Here is a 17,297-nt window from a genome sequence, read left to right as displayed (position 1 = left end):
TGCAGTGAGCCTCCCAGGAAGCTCCTCTGCTCTCCTCCATCATCTCTTCCTCATGGGAAGGAAGTGGAGGCAGTGATACACTGGAGCTCAGATGGAACCGCCTTGAAAACTGCACACGGTCATCTCCCCACGGGATATGCGGGCTCACAACGGCCAGGCCTCCCTCACCACAACCTCTGCGACCCATGTCCGCAGAGACCAGTCGGCAGAAGGGGGCCTGGGTTTTGTCAGGGCTGCACGGCGTTTGTTTTCAAGGACAGTTTGGCCATTTCTCCAGAGTGAAACAGGAGATCGTTAACAGGCCAGGAGCCCTCTAGACTGCACCTCCCGGAGCTCCATCTAGGAGCTGAGGTTTCTCTTCCCACGGCTGAAGTTAATGTGGGGACACGTGTAGGGCAAGCATTCTCTCAATCCCCCAGGGGGTCCTATTACACCCCCCCCAGCCCCATTTTACAGGTGGGAAGATCAAGGCTCAGAGGGAAGCCACCCGGCCCAGACCACAGGGCATGTCACTGGGGAATCACGATGCCCAGCCCCAAGCAGTTCTCAGAAAACGGGTACCACGGCAGCTGAAGGCATGGCTTGCTGGGGCCCTAGCTTGCTACTGCCCACCACTGGAGGAGTTCCACGTTGAGAGTAGGACCCACAGTTCACAGAGGTTATAAGATCATGGAAGCAAAGGTTGGGGGACTCATGGGGCCTGGAGAAGCCACATGGGACAGACATCTGCCTGGTTTTCAAAGGGGGACAAAGCAGGGGCGGGAGAGCCGGGGGCATGGCCTTACCCATCCACACCTCTCCGAAGCAGCCCTGGCCCAGCTTGACCTCCAGCCTCAGCGACTCCCGGGGGATCTCCCAGGCATCTTTGGCCAGGCCTTGAGTCTGCGGCTTGGACGTGGGGCACACAGTGGTGAGGCGGTGGCAGAGGCCGTCAGCGTGTTCTGAAGACAGAGACAGGGCAATGGAGTTCAGGCCTGGCATCGCCGCAGGGTCACCGTGTCCCACGGTGTGTGTGTGTGTGTGTGTGTGTGTGTGTGTAGACTCACACACTGCATGCACACAGGCTTCAGGGCCACACAGGACACCCTCAAGGCCAGGCGTCCATACCTGTGTGTATGCACTGCCCCCAACACGGGCCCACAGTGCCTCATGCATCTGCTCCCCGAGTCATTTGTTCATTCATCTGACTTTAAGGGGGTGCCAGGGAGCCAGTGGAAGCCTGCCCTCATGGAGCCCCCAGTCCAGGGGGGCACCCAACTTTCCCATATCACCTCCCAGGACCACAAGTGTGACAGAGGAGAGCTGTACATGCAATAGCAGGTGGGTTGGGTGGAATTCTGGGAGGCTTCCTGGAAGAGGTGGCACCTGGGCTTGTATTTGCAGGAAGTTGAGTGGTCAACTAGGGAACAGCCCTCTGGGTAGAGGGCACACTGCCTCATCCATGTGCAAAGGCCCTGAGGCAGGAACAAGCCAGTGGGTTGGAGGAGCTGAACGGAGGCCGAGGTGGGTGGGGAGGGCTGCCAAGGAGTGAGTAGGGGAAGGAGGGCCCCACGTAAGGCATGGAGGCCAGTTGGGTTTAGACCACCCAAAACCTGACGCCACATGGGGGTCTTTCTCCTAAAATTCCAAGGTAACCAACCCCTGGAGGGTTTTGATCTGGGGGAACCTGGTTCAGAATAAATACAGCGGTGGCCAAAGGGATGGAGGTGGACAGCGGCAGATCCTTGAGGAGTCAGGAGGCTCAGCTGACAGAGGAGAAGGGGCTGGCGCTCTCAGGAAAGGCCACACGTGAAGGCTGTGGCCACATGCCAGACACCCAGGTCCCCACAGGACTGTCCCATGGGAGCACACAGGCCAGGACACCACTGGAGTCCACCCAGGCAGCCCGGACATCCAGACGGACTGGCCACAGCCTTGCACACATGGCCTAACCCGCGCCCACAACCTGCGCCTGTGAGCTCCCCGCCTGCCACTCGCTCTCCCCCTCTCTGCTGCGATCGATCTAGACGCCCCCTCGTCTCCTGGTAACCGGTTCTAACCGGTCCTAAGGCTGCAGGGACAAATGACACCGGTCTATGCCCCCCTCCTTCCCGGCTCACTTCTCCAGGCAGCCCCCTCCTCATCAGGCAGCTTCGGAGGAGGCGAAATAGGACGGAGGGGTGGGAGGGGGTGGGGAAGGCAGAGGGAAACCAGGGAGGAGGGCATGGGAGGAGGGGAGTGGGAAAAGGGGCACAGGAGGAGGGGAGTGGGAGGAGGGCGAAAAGGGGAAAGGAAGAAGCGGGAGGGGAACAGGAGCTTTCATCCTCAGGGTGACAGGAGTCCTGGACCTGGTTGGCTCCAAAGCCCCCAGCTCAGGGTCTGCAGTATGGATGGAGACCCCCACCTCCCAGCTGCTCCCGGGCCCTTCCCTCCCCTGCGCCCAGCTGGCAGCCCGGAGGCCGGCCGGCACTCACTGGAGTAGTAGGCCACCAGCTGCTGCAGGCTGTTGAACTGGGTGCGGGAGGTGATGTAGAAGCCTCCGCTGTCCAGCTTGCGGATTTTGTAGTGCTTCACGTTGAGGCCCTTGGCGTTGTCGAAGTCAGACACCGAGAGGCAGTAGGCGCCTGCAGGACAGGCCGGAGAGGGGCTGTGACCACCACGCCCGCTCGCCCATGGCCGCGGCGCTGAGCACACCTACCCAACACGGGACAGAAGGCAGGCACAGACAGAGCCAGGTCTGGTCCAGCCTGTCTCTGAGCACCCAGCGCCTGGGCGGCCACTGGGGCAGAATCAAGTGACAAAGGGCACGTGACTCAGGAATCTTTCCATGCACCTTTGACCTGTGAGGCCCAGATATGCATCCCAGCTCTGTGACCTAAGCAAGTGACTTGCCCTCTCTGGGCCTTAGTTTCCTCCTCTGCACAAGCCGGCTACTCCCCAGGCAGCTGGGCAGATTCAGTGAGACCACATATAAGAAGGCCGGGTACACAATAGGCGCTCAGTAAATGTTTGTGGGGAGCCTCATAGGAATAGCCCCAGGTAGCTGTGTGTCCTTGGCCTAACTGCCTCTCCTCTCTGGGTCTGCCCACTGTAGTGGTGTCCAGGCCCCGCCCCTCCCTGAAGACTCCAGGCTTAGGCAGGAGCCGGTGGTTGGCTAAGGCCGGGCTGCCCTGGGCAGGAGACCACATACTGGGCGTGGCCTGAAGGGCGCCAAGGCTCAGCTGGGCCAGTCCGGGTGGCCCCTCCCTGTTGCCCTGGAGCCTAGAAAAGCTTTGGGCTTGAAAAGTTTCCTTCTGCCCAACAGGCCTGTTAACCTGAGCCCAAGAGATGCCTGGGGTGGCATCAGGGAAAAAGGCTGAGCGCCAGAGGTGGGGGAGAAGGCTTCAGTGGCCAGAGAAAGCGCTTCTAAGTAAACAGCATACAGGCATCATTCTAGAAGCCCAGGCCCCTCAGCCCCCACAACCTCTGGACAATCCTCAGGTGGGGTTTACAATATCCAGTGTCAAAAAGGGAAAATGAGGCTCAGAGAGGCAGCTAGCTTCAGGTCACCCACCCAGCAATTCAGACACACACAGAACCTGTGGCTGGGTCTCTAAAGCCTGCACTGGACAACCATGACTTTCTGCAGATGGCCCAGGCCATGTGCTATAGAAGCCACAGCACTAAATCTAAAGCCAAGCCCTGACCACGTGTGCACACACCACAAACATGCCTGTGTCCGGTGGCCATATGCTCACACAGGCTCACGCTCTCCAGGCCCCCAGGCACAAGGACAAACCCACAACAATTCACTCCCACATAGCATTACACAGACAACACCACCCCAGGTGCACACACACACACGCCTGGACCCACATGGCAGGCACAGCCACATGACTGCTCATAAATGCACACACGTGACATGGACACTCTGCTTTCCCATCTCCCACTGAGCCCCAGGCCCACAGGAGCAGGAGCTTCGTCGCCATGGTGATGGAGTCTGCAACCCACTTGCAGAGGGGCTAGAGAGAAAGGGGGTGATCATTCTCTGGCAGAGGGGAAGGACAGGAGAGAAACAGAGGCCAAGACTATTGGGAGAAGGGCAAAGCCAGGTCCCAGTACCCAGTCCAGCCCCTGAGGCCCCTGGGGAGAGGGAAGAGAGAGGGCCATTGCATCAGCACCCTCCTTGGGAACAGCCTTTGGCTTTTTGACCCTCAGGCCTCCTGATAATGTGTGTCCATTCCTTATCTGAGCAACCTGAGGCCAGAGAGACTGGCCTCTTTTGTTGCACCTTTTGCGGCATCTTTTGCTCACCCCAGATAATTCAGTGCTCTTCAAATGTACCTCCCTGCCGTTGATCCTGGCTTTTTCTCCAGCTGGAGGATTCTTCCCATCCCACTCCATATACCAAACTCCTATTCATTCCTCAATACCCAGCTCAAATAACCCACAAAAGGTTCAGTTCCCAGTAGAAGCACTCATACCTTTCGTGGTCTCGCTTTCTCGCACTAGGAAGGTCCCTCTTGGGTTCTCTGCATTGAGCAGTAACCGCTCTGACTCCCGTCTGGTGATCTTGCCAAAGTACCACCTGGGGCGGGAGGGAGGGGGATGGTGCTGGTGGTCCAGGATTCTGCCCACCCACCATGCCTCTTCCTGGGATGTGGCTGGGGCAGCCAGCCCCTCCACTCTAGCCCAGGAGAGAAGCTCTGAACCAGTAGTGATGATGGTGAGCAAGCAGGAGGCCAGAGTCAATACTCACTCTTCAGCCTGGATGGAGTCAGAGGGTGCCACGTAGTTGCTGGGGATGTAGCCCGTCTGTCCTGTGCTGAGCGAGTGGGCCAGCCACCAGTCTCCCTCTCTGAGCAGGGGGAGAGGGAGGGAGCAAAGGAGAAGGAAACCATCAGCAATGGGCCCCGGGGCGTGTGGTCTTCAGAGGTGCTATGCTGGGGGCTCGCGAGGCTGAGTGAGGTGCAGGGAACACGGAGATCAGGCCACTCACCCCTTGCCAAGCTGAGCTGGCCTGGGACTCCTCCCCTCCCTATCCCAGAAACCTCCTGGCCAAAGCTGACTCAGACGATGAGGCCTGAACTCACAGGGGCAGAGTCCTGAGACAGGAAGTGATCGGCTGCCCTGCAGATACCCCAAGCCATCTCAAGATGCCAAGCACCTGCCTTGGGATTTAGGGAGGGAGCTCCCTGTCTCTGGGGAGCAAACAAGTTGTAACAGGAGAAGCTTCCTGCCTGAGATGGATGGCGAATCAGACCTTCAAAACCTCCCCAAGCCCTGAGATTTTGAAGCCCAAGCCTGGGAAGTGGTGAGACCTGAGTGGAGGCAAAGGATGGTCCTTTTGGGGCTTGGTGATAATCCAGGCACTCTCTGCAGAGCTGCCACTGCAGCTGGAGCAATGCTTGCCTTTGTCACAAATCACAGGTCACGCCCACCAGGCTCCATGACTGAAAACTACAGGCCTCCTCCTGCAGCCTACCCAGCTATGGGGAAACTGAGGCCAGAGGGGGCTGGGACTTGCCCAAAGTCACACAGCGAGTCATGTCAGAGGGAGCTGAAGTGGCAGAGCCCCAGTGCCCAGGGCCCTTCTACACTGATTTCCCCATGAGGCAGGGAGTGTGATGGGGACAGGGTGATGGGGCAGGAGAAGCCCCCAGCAGGGTGGGTCCCCTGGGTCTGGTGGGGAGCAGGGAAGGGGCAGAAGTACCTTTGCAGCCATCTGAATGTGAACCAGGTCTGGCTGGAGCGGGGGTCCAGAGACACAGAGGAGGGAGGAGAAAGCGAGAGCCCAACAGGAAAGAAGAGGCAGAGATGGGGGTGGTGAGAGAGAGAGAGAGGCAGAAAGAGCGAGGGAGAGAGCAGAGTGCCAGGCGGTGCTGGGGACAGGGGAGGGGGGACAAGGCGGCAGCCACAGGGGCCTCGCATCCAAAGCAATCAATGGAGGCAGGGAGAGGATTGATGGGAAGGGAGGGGAGGCTGATGGGAAGGGCTGCCTGGGAAATAGGGCCCAGCCCCCTCCAATTCCCACTGTACAGATGGGAAGACTGAGGCTAGAGACGCAAGGGCCTCTGCTCAAGGCCACACAGCCAGGCCCAGGTTCCTAACTCCCAGATGAGGAGGAATCCTTCCCTACAGGGAGCTGTAGAGCTGGATACCTTGCTGAGCTTCTCACCTCAAGGCTGCCTTTGACCTCATCACAACCCTGAGAAGACACACAGCCAATGGATGTGTCCCCTGCTGCCCATGATCGGGATCCAAAGAGAAAAAGGCCCTTGCCCACAGCCACAGTCTGGACTTGAACCTGGATCCCTGGCTCCAGGTTCTTCTGAGCTGCCCCACCTATGCTCTTCAGCCCATTTTGAAGATGGAGAAGTTGAGGCCAGGAGAGAGTGGGGCTGGGCGAGCTCTCTGAGAACAGATGAGTATAGGTGAGCATCCCAAAGTCAGCCAGGTGAGCCCAGGCTCGACCAGAGAGTATGAATCCCATCTGGATGGAGTGAGATTGGCGCTGTGGAGATGACTCAGCTATACAATCATTGCACGCATGCACACTCAGGTGGGGGCACAGGCTCACATGGGAGTCTTGGCAGGAGACGGGGGGCCCCAGAGTAAGGTGGTGATGCCCACCTCAAGGAAAGAAGCCTGGAGGTACCCCGGACCTCCATCTACCTCTCTGTGTGTACCCACAGTGGATGGGGGGGCCCCTCACTGTCTGTCCTATTTGACTCTCAAGACCGCCCTGCAAAAAAGGCAGGCCTCAGCCCCTAGATGAAGAAAAGGTGGCTCAGAGATGTCTAGGGGGCCAGCCCAAGGACACACAACACCCAGGATGGAATAACCCAGCACTTTCTTCGTAGAGTTGGTGAAAATGAGGCACAGAATGGGTAGAAACTTCCTCAAAGCTAGCGGAGATCTTCCAGCCCAAAGCCTTCACTTCAGCAAGGGGAAAACTAAGGCACAGAGAAGGGCGATGATTTGCCCAAAGACACACAGCGAATCCACAGCAGAGCAAGGGTGAGAACCAGGGCCCCTGTGTGCCCACAGCCAGTCTTGGCCGGCCCCCTGGACCCCTGTGCCCTCCCCAGGCCCGTCAGACTCAGAGACCCTCAGGGAAACCAGGGGAAGATGGAGGAGGAGGCAGCAGGGCTGGGGGCAGGGGACTGAGCCAAGGTCTAGGTCAGAGACTACGAAATGTGGCAGATTGACAAAGCAGAGTTTGCAAGCTGGCTGGCCTTGGGAAAGGCCCCAGCCACCTACTCACAATGGAAGGCTGGCAGCAGCATGTGCCCAGAGGCTGGCCAAGCACGGCCCCAGAAGCCCCTGAAGCGGGGGTTCAGCCCTGCTGACATTACCCAGACTGGCCCAGCTGAGCCTCCAGCTCCCCGACACCAGCCCATGTATGAGTTTGGGCTCACAGTCCAATTTGGGGGTTTTATTTCACAAGGACAGGGATGGAGGCGTGCGGAAAGCTCACTAAGGATCCACGGTCCAGCTTCAGCCTGGCCCCAGCTCGAGAGGTTTCAAAGAGCCTGAGCGCCAGAGTCCAAGCATCCTGGCGCCAGCCCAGCTCAGCATTGCAGGCATGACCTTGGCCCTACCTCGGTTTCCTCATCTGCAGGATGGGGATACTCATGCCTCCCTCCGAGGATGTAAAATCGCAGCACTATGCCTGGCACACAGTAGGTGCTCAATGTGCATGAGCTGATAGTATCTTGGTTTGGCTAAAAAAAGAAAAAGAATGAAATCTGCAACTCTGTGGTACCCCTCCCCACTCTCATCACGGCTTTAAAAACCAGCACGCAGCTCAGTTAGTCTCCGATAAGGATTTGCTGTGTGACTTTGGGCAAGTTCCTTACCCTCTCAGCACCTCTATAAAAAGGAGGTAATAGTCATAAAATCTCCCTTGCAGGCAAAGCGTGTAAATCAGTCAGCATCAAGCCAAGAAGTGGCTTGATCATCTGTGATGATCATTTGAGCCTCAGTGTGCCCACCTGTGAAATGGAAATATCAAGCCCCACCTTCCGCTCCAACGGTCTGGAAGGTTCAAACCTGCCTCAGACGGCTGTGAGCTGGCTCTGCCGAGGGCCAGGGACTGCCCTCACAATGAGGGGCCCCATAGCTTCCCAGATCAGCCCGGTCTGGTGGGGACTCTGATCTGAGCTCAGAAGTGACAGTGGTGTTAACCTAACATGTTGAGCACACTTACTGCATCTCACACCTTTCCTGGGGCCTGGGTCCCATCAGATAGGGAGGAAGAAGGGAAGGAAGGGAATCACACATTCCCTGCCTGACCCCTCACCTTCCCTCACACGGCCAGAGAAGAAAGTACTGGACCAGGAGTCCCCGAACTACGATTTTACACCCCAAGTGCTGTCACTAGCTGTGTGACTTCAGGCTACTGACCTCACCTCTCTGAGCCTCAGGATCCTCTTTTTAGAGCCTAATCCTTGTGGCTAATTCAGGCAGGCATGTGGACTGGGAGGGTGGCAGCTTTGGAACCTGGGGAATTAGGACAGCTTGCATTGTTCTATTTAACTCATTTGGGCTGTTGGGACTGACCAGAGAAGCGATTTGGAGCTTGCAGGCGAGCCAGGGCAGCTGGGCACAGCTCAGACAGTCAAGTTTCCGAGCCCTGAGGCCTGGACCCCTGCTTGGTCCTTGGGGAGAGAGCAGGGTGAGGCCGAGGCAGATCGTGCGAGGAGGGCAGGAAGGGGTCCCTCGCCCCATGGTGGGGAGTGGAACCGAAGAGCCCAGGGCAAGGGGGCAGAGGTCAGTGTCCGCTGGAGAAGCTGCTGGAATAATCGGGGTGGGAGGAAACGGCAGTTTGGGAAGCACCCCAAAGTCAGACCCGAGGGGCTCTGGCTCCTAGAGAACCAGGACAGGGGCTTAGGGTGGTCACCCCTCAGATGGGCTTCCTCCGACCCAAGGCCACACAGCAGCCAGAGCTCTAGGTCCAGGACCACGTGGCATGGAGATCCAAGGAGCAGGGTCTCCAGGCAGCTACTGTGAGGACTCCAACCCAGCCAGCCCTGGCCCAGCCCCAACAGGCTCAGCTTCAAGCTCTCCCTCCCCGACTCCCAGCCCAGCCACAGGCTAGACTCAGAAAGTCCCTCACTCCTGCAGGGTGTGGGGTGGGTGCAGGGGGCTCACAATAATGGAGCTTAAGCAATAACGGTACAAGGACATGCGGGGTGTTCCCAGGGTGAGGTATGAGACCTCACGCGTGGGTAGCCTATCTTCCACTAAGGGAAGCAGGACAGGGATGCTTCCCTGTCCCATCCCCGATCCTGTTACCCCTCCTCTTCCTCCAATGCCAGCTCCCCCCCAACTCCATCATCACCCGACTTCTGAGGCAGAGGAGCAGCTGAGTGCTGTGATATGAGGAAGGGCTCCCGATCCACCCCCACTTTCTAATCGGGGCACCTCACTGCCCCCCATGGGCTTCCCATGGACAGATCTCCATCACTTCCGGCCCTCCTGGCAGCCCATCCTGGAAGGCAGGAAGAAGGAAAGGAAGGGGCTGGCAAAGGACGAGTGAAAGAGGCAGGATCAAAGTTTCCAGAACTTTCCTCTGGCCACACCTTTGCTCAAGCTGTGAGTTCCCTAAGAAGCCCTTCCCATCGTTGCCAATTGAGATCTCCCCAGCACTTCAAAGTCTCCTCCAGCCTGAGGCACCATCCCGCCCAGCTCGGGCCCCTCCCTCCTCCCAGCTCCTCTGCACCTGCACAGAGCCCCTTCTCCAAGGGCTCAGGGTCATGCCTACCTCCCCGCCGCCCAGCTCTGCCACTACTAGCTGTGTGACCTTGAGAAAGTCATTTCACCCCTCTGGGCCTCAGTTTCCTCATCTGTAAAATGGAGCCAACAAACATTTCCACTTCCCAGGGCTATGGTGCCTTTTAAATAAAACAACGCAACTGAAGCGGTCAGCGTGAGCACAGGCCCACAAGCAGGGCACAAGAAATGGTGCTCCAGTACCACCTGGGTACCCCCAGTGGGGTGAGGAACATGGGGTGGGGGGCCCCAAAATGTGGCAGGCACAAGAGCGGCCCTCAACGAGTTTCCAGTTTGGGGGTGGGCAGATGGAAACAGCTGGAACCAGGAGAGAACTAGAGTGGCATTGGGACTCAGACAGCAGGGGTTTGGGGGAGCTGGGAAAGGCCCCTCCCCTTGGGAGAACAGCTTAAAGAAGACAGAGAGCTGCTGCCCAAGTTCCAATCCTGGCTTTGCTACTTGGTGGCTGTGACCTTGGGCAAGGGTCTTTACATCTCTGAGCCTCAGTTTCCTCCTTCCATATGAGGAATCAATATGGCGATGGCCCCGCCCCCATCACTACAGCCCTGGCAGGCGGAACGGCAGCAGAGTAAAGGACGTGGGTAAAAATGCCTACCCCTCTTTCCCCCTTTGCCTCACAAGGAAGGCACTTCTGAGCTGGATCTTGAGGGATGAGTAGGAGTTTGCCAGACCGATGGGAGAAGGGGCCTTTCACGCAGAGGGAACAACATGCATAACAGCAGGCAGGCACGAACAAGCAAGAAATGACTGGAGACGGTGGGGATGTCCAACCTCCTTAGCCAGGCCTTCAGGGATGCTCCGGGATCAATCCCACTCTACCCTCTAGAACCTTCTCGCCCTTCCATAGCCCTGAAGGCATGTAAACCCCTCCAGCACTGCACCCTCCCAGGAGCTGCCCTTCTGTGAGGGGTGCTGGCATCTACCACCCCACTCCAGCACCTCTGCTTCACTGTGCTTCCTTTGAGGTCCTGCTTGAGTCTCCCAGCCCCTGGTCACCACCAGAGGTAGGCACACAGCGCGGCCCCCTAAAGACCAAGCTGACCCCAGCCCCGCCCTCCACCGGCCACGGGGCCGGACTAGGGCCAGTCCCGCTATACTCTGGCCCCAGGAGGACGTGGCCTTCTCCACCCAGGCCTCCCTGGGCCCAGCGCTGGCCCTGCATGCAGCTGGCACTCGGGGGGAGCTGAGCGAGCAGGAGGTGGATGGGGAAGAGGTGTGACGGGGAGTGACAGGGGTGATGAGAGGACCCTCCCCATTCTCAGCCTGGGGGTGCAGCCTGGTCCAACTCTAGGGTGTGAGGACGGAAGCTGGGGAAGCCGGAGGGGGTGCAGCCAAGGGGGTGCAGGCGGAAGCGCATGCAGCCCCACCCCCACCAGTGAAGCACCCCCACCCAGCCCGCCGCCCTGGGAGCGCGTACACACCTGACATCCACCTTCCTCCTAGGGCCAGCGAGAGAGAAGCAGAGAGGGAGAAGCTGAGAGAGAGCTGGAGGGAGCAAGCACGGGCCAGGAGTGGGGCAGGATGGGAGGTGGCAGAGAGGGGAGAGCAGGCCGTCCAAGGGCAGGAAGGCAGCTGGTGTGGAACTGTGCCCCGCATTCTGTTGCCAGCTCCGCCCCTACTGTGATCACCCCAGGGCACGGCACCCAAAGCCTGCACTCCCCACCCCCCATGACAGGTGCTGCACCCCACTCCCCACTGCACTCTGGGCGGGGAAAGGAGAGGAGGAGGAAGAAGGCGAAGGACCTCATCCCCTGGCTGAAGCCCCACCCCCCTCATCAGTTCATCACTCACAGGGGCCCCAGCCCTCCCATTCATCAGCTTGGCCCTAGGATGCCCCATGCCAAGGCTGGAGTCCTGGAGGGGGGCATGGATGCCACCCTAGGGTGCCCTGCCTTCCACATCCTATGCCCCCGTCCTCCCCATGCCCTATCCTGACCCCTCTCACGCTGGGTCCCTAATATGGGTCCCCCAACCCTGCCAATGCAGGGGCCTCCCTCTACAGCTGAAGACTCATTTTCTGGGCTGCCCCAGGCGCTCCAGCACCTCTGGGGGCACAGCCTTCAAGTACAAAGGCCCTGCTGTTTGTAGCCCCAGGTCCCGGGCCCAGTCCTGTGCTGACCACACACCCCTCTGTGGGTGCTGGGATCTGGAGCACCACGCTCTGTGGACCAGTTACCAAACCCAGATCCCTGTCCCTGGAGCCCTCCCAAAGCCCCACCCACCTCATCAGGATGCCTGCCTCATCACCCCCACAGGCCCCAGGATGCCCAGGATGGGTTCCCTGGACCTCGGCTGCCTTGACGTCCAGCCCCACCCACTGCCCATCAAGCTGGCTCTGGGATGCTCAGAAGTGGCTTGGATCAGGGTCCCCAGGGGGCACTCACGTGTTGTTGACAATCTGAAGCCGCTCCCCTTTCTTGAAAGACAGGTCAGTCTCTGTCCGCGACTCATAGTCATAGAGGGCCACGAAGGTGGTCACTCCGCCTGCTCAGAAGACGGGCGTGTCAGAACGGCCAAGGCCCTGGCTGGCGGAGGAGAGCCCTGCACCCTGGGGGTGGGGGTGGGTCCCCCACTGCCAGCCCGGAGGCCTGCTTTCATTTACAGACGGCAGGCTTCTACGCATGGCCCCTGTGTCTATGTGTCTGGCACAGCTGTGAGGGCACGGAGGAGGCACGTGGGTCTCTCACGTGCGTCTGAGCGGGTTCAGGTGACGAGCCCAGCGGGTGATGCTCGGTGTCGGCTTCTGTTTGGTATCTGTCTTCCCCCCAGAACCCGAAGTCCCCAGTAACAGGCATCTTTGTTTTGTTCCTAGAGTCTGGCGCATAGCAGGTGCTCAAGAAACAACCATGGGGTGAATGAAGCAGTGAATGAAGGGAAACTGCCCCTGGGGAGGTGGTTCTGTGACTCTCTGTGTGACTCTGGGTGCTTCGGGCCATCAGGGACGATCCTGGCTGTGGGTGACTGTCCCTCCTGAAGCCTTCTCTGTGCCCATCTTAAGTTACAACCTCTATCCACACATCCCCCAGCGTCCCTCCCTGTCCTCCGTGTTCTTGCAGAGCAGTTACCACCCACAAACACACGGCACAGTTCACACAACTCGCTCTTTGCCTCTCTTCCCCAGGAGGGTTTTGTCTGTTTTACACACTGCTTGTGTTCCTGACACCAGAAGAGACCTGGCACACAGGCGGGGCACCACGACTGTCTCTTGAACAAATGAATGGCTGTGTTTGTGGGTCCATCTGTCCCACTTGGGTGCACGTCTGTGTTCTCACTGCACGTTTGTGCATCTGTGAGTCCGTGGGTTCTAGCTGAGCATGTGTGCACTTCTGAAGGGCTGTGACTGCACGTGTCTGTCTCCATCTGGGAGTAGAAGGCGTTTCTTTGTATGTGCATTTGTATTTGTGTGCATCTGCGTTGGGTGTGTGGCTGTGCCTGGAGGGTGCCCATTCCTGCGTCCCTCTGTCTCTGTGTCCACGATGGAATCTTCAGCCTAACATGTGCACGTGTCCTATATGGGTGTCTCTGAATGAGCTGCCGACTGTGTGTGTGTGTGTCCGTCTGAAGGTGTCCCGGTAGAAATGCCCGTGTTTGTGTGAGGGTCTTACCTCTCCAGAACCACATCTACATCTCTTACTAAGCCTCACTCGCCCGGGGCTGCTGTATCCCCTCAATACCAGCAGAGGGCGCAGGGGCGCATCTCGTAGGTTCGGGCCTCTGAAGACCCGAGCTCGCTCTCTCCTAAAACCTGCCCCGTCCCCTTGGCCACTCACCGCCTCCAGTCCTGATCCATCTCAAGGCTAACCAGAGCGAAAAGGAAAGCCTCAGACCTGGTCCTCGGGCCTCCCAAAGAAGCCCCCGGCTCTCTGGGCCTCAGTTTCCACCTGCAGCCCTTTATCTCTAGGGCCCTTTATACTGTGCATCAGAATTCAGCCCTAAAGGCAATGGCGTGTGCACCACATTTTCCAGTTTATAAAGCCTCCAAAAAACTCCCAATAGGCCCTAAGACCAAGTAACCCCTAGACTCCTCCCCATCATTAAGAGAAAGAAACAGCAGCCCAGAAAGCAGGCATCGCTGCCCTCCGGGGCACACCGCCACCCGGCATTCACACTCCCAGGCACACTGACCAGACAGGGGCCCCGCCCTCTGCGGGGAGGTGACTGTGTCCGAGGAGTTGAAGCCTCCGAACAGCTTGGGCTCAGCGGCTGCAGGGGCGAAGGCCGTGTTGGGGCCGCGGTGGCCATCAGAGGAGGCTGGCTTGCTGGGGGTCTGTGAGGAGGGGAAGGCACCCCCACCGCCGCCGCCGCCGCCGCCGCCTCCGTGGGTGTTCTCGGCAGACTCCAGGCTGCGGCGCCGCTGGCTGGCATCCTTGGGCTTGCTCTTGTTGCTGCCCATGGTCCTGGAGACTAGAGAGGACCCTGAGGTGAAGGACTCTGGGAGCAGACAGGGCTACCTGGGCCCCTTAGCCCGCACTTCCACTCATTCTACAGATGGGAAAACTGAGGCCCAAAGAGAGATCTTTGGGTAAGTTACCTTTCAGAACCTTAGTTACTCCATCTACAAAATGGGAATTGTGATGGCACGCATAAAGGGCTTCCTTGGTATAAGGTCAAGCACAGAAGAAATGCCTCATAATCAGAAGCCCTAACTGCACCCCGCCCCCTTCCCCTGAGACACCGTGTCCGTCCCTCCTGGTCAGGGACAGCACCTGAGGCATGTGTGTGTTCCAGGCACCCAGGAGAGGGCTGAGGGTTTGTTGAGTGAATACATGGTTGGCTGAAACTGTCCTACACCAAGGAACGAGGTGCTAAAAGTTGCAACCACGGCAGGGGTATAGCAGGCAGCTGGAAGAAGGAGAGATGGCTGATAGCTCATTCCAGCCCCAGGGCCTTTGCACATGCTCTTCCTTCCACCTGAATGCTTTTCCTTGACTATTTCAGCAGAGTAACTCATGTGTCTTTCAGTTCTCAGCCCAAAGGCAGCATGTGGGGAGTGGGAGGGAAACGTTTGGGGTGATGGATTATCTTGACTATGTGGATGGTTTCATGTGTGCATCCATGTGTCAAAATCTATCAGACTGCACCCCTTAAACATGTGCAGTTTACTGCATGTCAATTATACTTCAATAATGCTCTTAAGGAAAAAAAAATTCACCTCCTTTGGATGTGCTCCCAAACTACTTTCATTGGTTTAAGTTCCCTTCCTTTTGTGCCTCTTCTTGATAACATGAGGCTTCCCTGGTGGCTCAGACAGTAAAGAGTCTGCCTAAAATGCAGGAGACCCAGGTTATGTCCTTGGGTTGGGAAGATCCCTGGAGAAGAGAATGGCTACCCACTCTAGTATTCTTGCCTAGAGAATTCCATGGACAGAGGAGCCTGACGGGCTACAGTCTGTGGGGTCACGTGACCCAGTGTGTGTGTGTGTGTGTGTGTGTGTGTGTGCGCGCGCACGCGTGCACGTGTGTGATTATATGATTATTCCTATGGGCTTTTGTCCATCTAGACACATTGCTGCACTCCTAGTACCTAGAAGTGGCACATAGTAGGTGCTCAATAAACAGCTGAATGAATGAGTGAATGTGTGACTATTGAAGAGTTAGGAGATGTCTAAGCAGGAATCTGGGTGGGCTAGAGATCAGGAAACACAAAGAAACTCAAGTTGCAAACTCCCCAGTGATGACCATCACCCCACCACCCCCTTTTGCTCCCTACATCCTCATCTACAGGTGCTGACTCCCACCAAGCCTGGCCAGGGTCTCCCCACCCACTATGGCCACCCCTCGCAGCTCCCTCATCTTGGCAGCCCCGATGGGTCACCACCTCACCTGGTGGAAAGCAGGGGCTATCCCAGAGGACCTGGGAAGCAGCCTGAGGTCAGAGCACGAACACCAAGTGTGGAGTCAGGGGTCGTGGACTAGAGGCCCTGCTCCACCTCTGCCTGCTGTGTGACCCTAGGCAAGTCACTTCCCTTCTCTCGGCCTCAGTGTCCTCATCTGCAAAGTAGGGATAAAGCAGACTTCTCAGGACTATTGAGGGGATATGATTAGAAAGAGAAATCAGGAACTTCCCTGGTGGTCAGTGGCTAAGACTCTGTGCTCCCAGTGCAGGGTGCTTGGGTTCGATCCCTGCTCAGGGATCTGACCCCAGGTTCAGATCCTCTGTGCCACAACTAAGAACCAGCACAGCCAAATAAATAACGATTTTAGAAAGAGACATTGCCAAGGCGCTGACCCTTGGGTCATGATCTGGCTCTGACTGGCTCTGACTCTGGCAGGCCCAGTGCTAAGTGCTCCCCAGACCCGAAAGATCCTTCATTCCTCTCAAAGCAAGAGAGAGAGTGAGGCCAGGTATAGCATGGTGGGCTCCGAAGCCAGACTCCCTTCTCTTGGATCCCAGCTCTGCCCCTAACTGGCTCTGTGACCTCAGGCAAATGACTTAACTTCTCTATGTACCCCATTTCTTCATCAGGAAATGACTGTGACAACTGAAGGCAAGGCAGAGTGCTGGGAACACAGTAATCACCCTGCCACACCAGCTATTACTGACACTGTCATTCTGGACACACTGGCGACGTGAGTTCCAATTACTCCCTCGGGGATGCTGCAGGTCCTGGAATCAGTCCAGAATTCCTCTGGGAACCCATGAATGGGGAAAAGTCCCCATGACTGGCTGGGGCCTCGGGGAAGACTGTTTGCCCTAAGCACTAAGCCCAGCTATGCGATGCCCCTCCCTAGGTGAACCTTAGCCAGTGCCTCTAACCCTCTGGGACTCAGGCTGCCTATCTACACAATAGGGGTGTGGCCTGCATGCTCCCTGGGGGCCAACCAGCTCAGAGAATGTGGGGCTGGGAAGGCCCTGGGGAGACCTGCTCAAAAGATCACCAGGGGAGCAACATGCTGATGGGCCTGGGAAAGCTGATTTCTATGGCAACTCAATCCCTTGAGGTCATGATGCCCAGCAGCGCTCATATGGTTGCTGTCCTGTGGGACCTACTGACCCAGTAGCCCACAGCCCCAGGCTTGATGGAAGCTGCGCCCCACCCACCATACCTCCCACTCACCTGCTCCCCCGGAACAGTATTCACAGCACCAACTGTGCAGTAAGCCCTCTGCCAGTCACCACAGGGGGACACAGAGATGGACTGGCCAGGTCCTGTCTCAGGGGGTGCATGGTCTAACAGTGGACTTGTTTGCAGGACTTTGAGAGGAAATAAAAATATAAAAGTTTTTTTTTAATTTTAATGAAGAACTTTCTAAAAGCCCAAATTTTCTTTACAAGGAACTAAATGATAAAGAATGAGCCTGCTGTCACTAGAAGTAATCAAGGACAAGAAAAAGAGTCCTTTGACGTGCCATGGAGGGCGAGGGACAGCCAGGGCTGCACCTCAGAGGCCCTTCCAGCACCAAGAGGATGCATGTGCCCTCTTGGGAAGGAGCAAGGAAAAAAGCTCCTGGCCTCTAAGTTCTTACACTGACCAAGAGGACCACTCCCCACTGAGGCATTCAGAAAAAGCATAAGAGGGCCTTCAAGACTAAGGTGGCCTG

General features: G+C 57.6%; 1 protein-coding gene across 7 annotated transcripts in view; it reads right to left on the bottom strand.

Annotated features, from left to right (window-relative positions):
- Window positions 1–17,297, bottom strand: part of SRC (SRC proto-oncogene, non-receptor tyrosine kinase) — a 55,074-nt gene that overhangs the window by 6,729 nt on the left and 31,048 nt on the right. For 2 of the 7 annotated variants that reach the window (XM_061437544.1, XM_061437545.1), the window contains 9 exons: window positions 15,579–15,746; window positions 13,882–14,160; window positions 12,141–12,240; window positions 11,178–11,195; window positions 5,672–5,704; window positions 4,718–4,816; window positions 4,443–4,546; window positions 2,454–2,603; window positions 786–941 (listed from right to left, as the gene is read on the bottom strand). In XM_061437544.1, the coding sequence (XP_061293528.1) occupies window positions 786–941; window positions 2,454–2,603; window positions 4,443–4,546; window positions 4,718–4,816; window positions 5,672–5,704; window positions 11,178–11,195; window positions 12,141–12,240; window positions 13,882–14,149 (928 nt within the window). In that variant the 5' untranslated portion in view covers window positions 14,150–14,160; window positions 15,579–15,746. Of the gene's footprint in view, window positions 1–785; window positions 942–2,453; window positions 2,604–4,442; window positions 4,547–4,717; window positions 4,817–5,671; window positions 9,810–11,177; window positions 11,196–12,140; window positions 12,241–13,881; window positions 14,161–15,578; window positions 15,747–17,297 lie in introns of all 7 variants that reach the window. The other 5 variants (XM_061437539.1, XM_061437542.1, XM_061437540.1 and 2 more) reach the window with 4 other exon arrangements.

This window comes from Bos javanicus, chromosome 13 (assembly GCF_032452875.1).
Source record: "Bos javanicus breed banteng chromosome 13, ARS-OSU_banteng_1.0, whole genome shotgun sequence".
NCBI classification, from domain to species: domain Eukaryota; kingdom Metazoa; phylum Chordata; class Mammalia; order Artiodactyla; family Bovidae; genus Bos; species Bos javanicus.
Note: the sequence above shows the minus strand (reverse complement) of the source record. Positions and strands in the feature narration are given on the sequence as shown.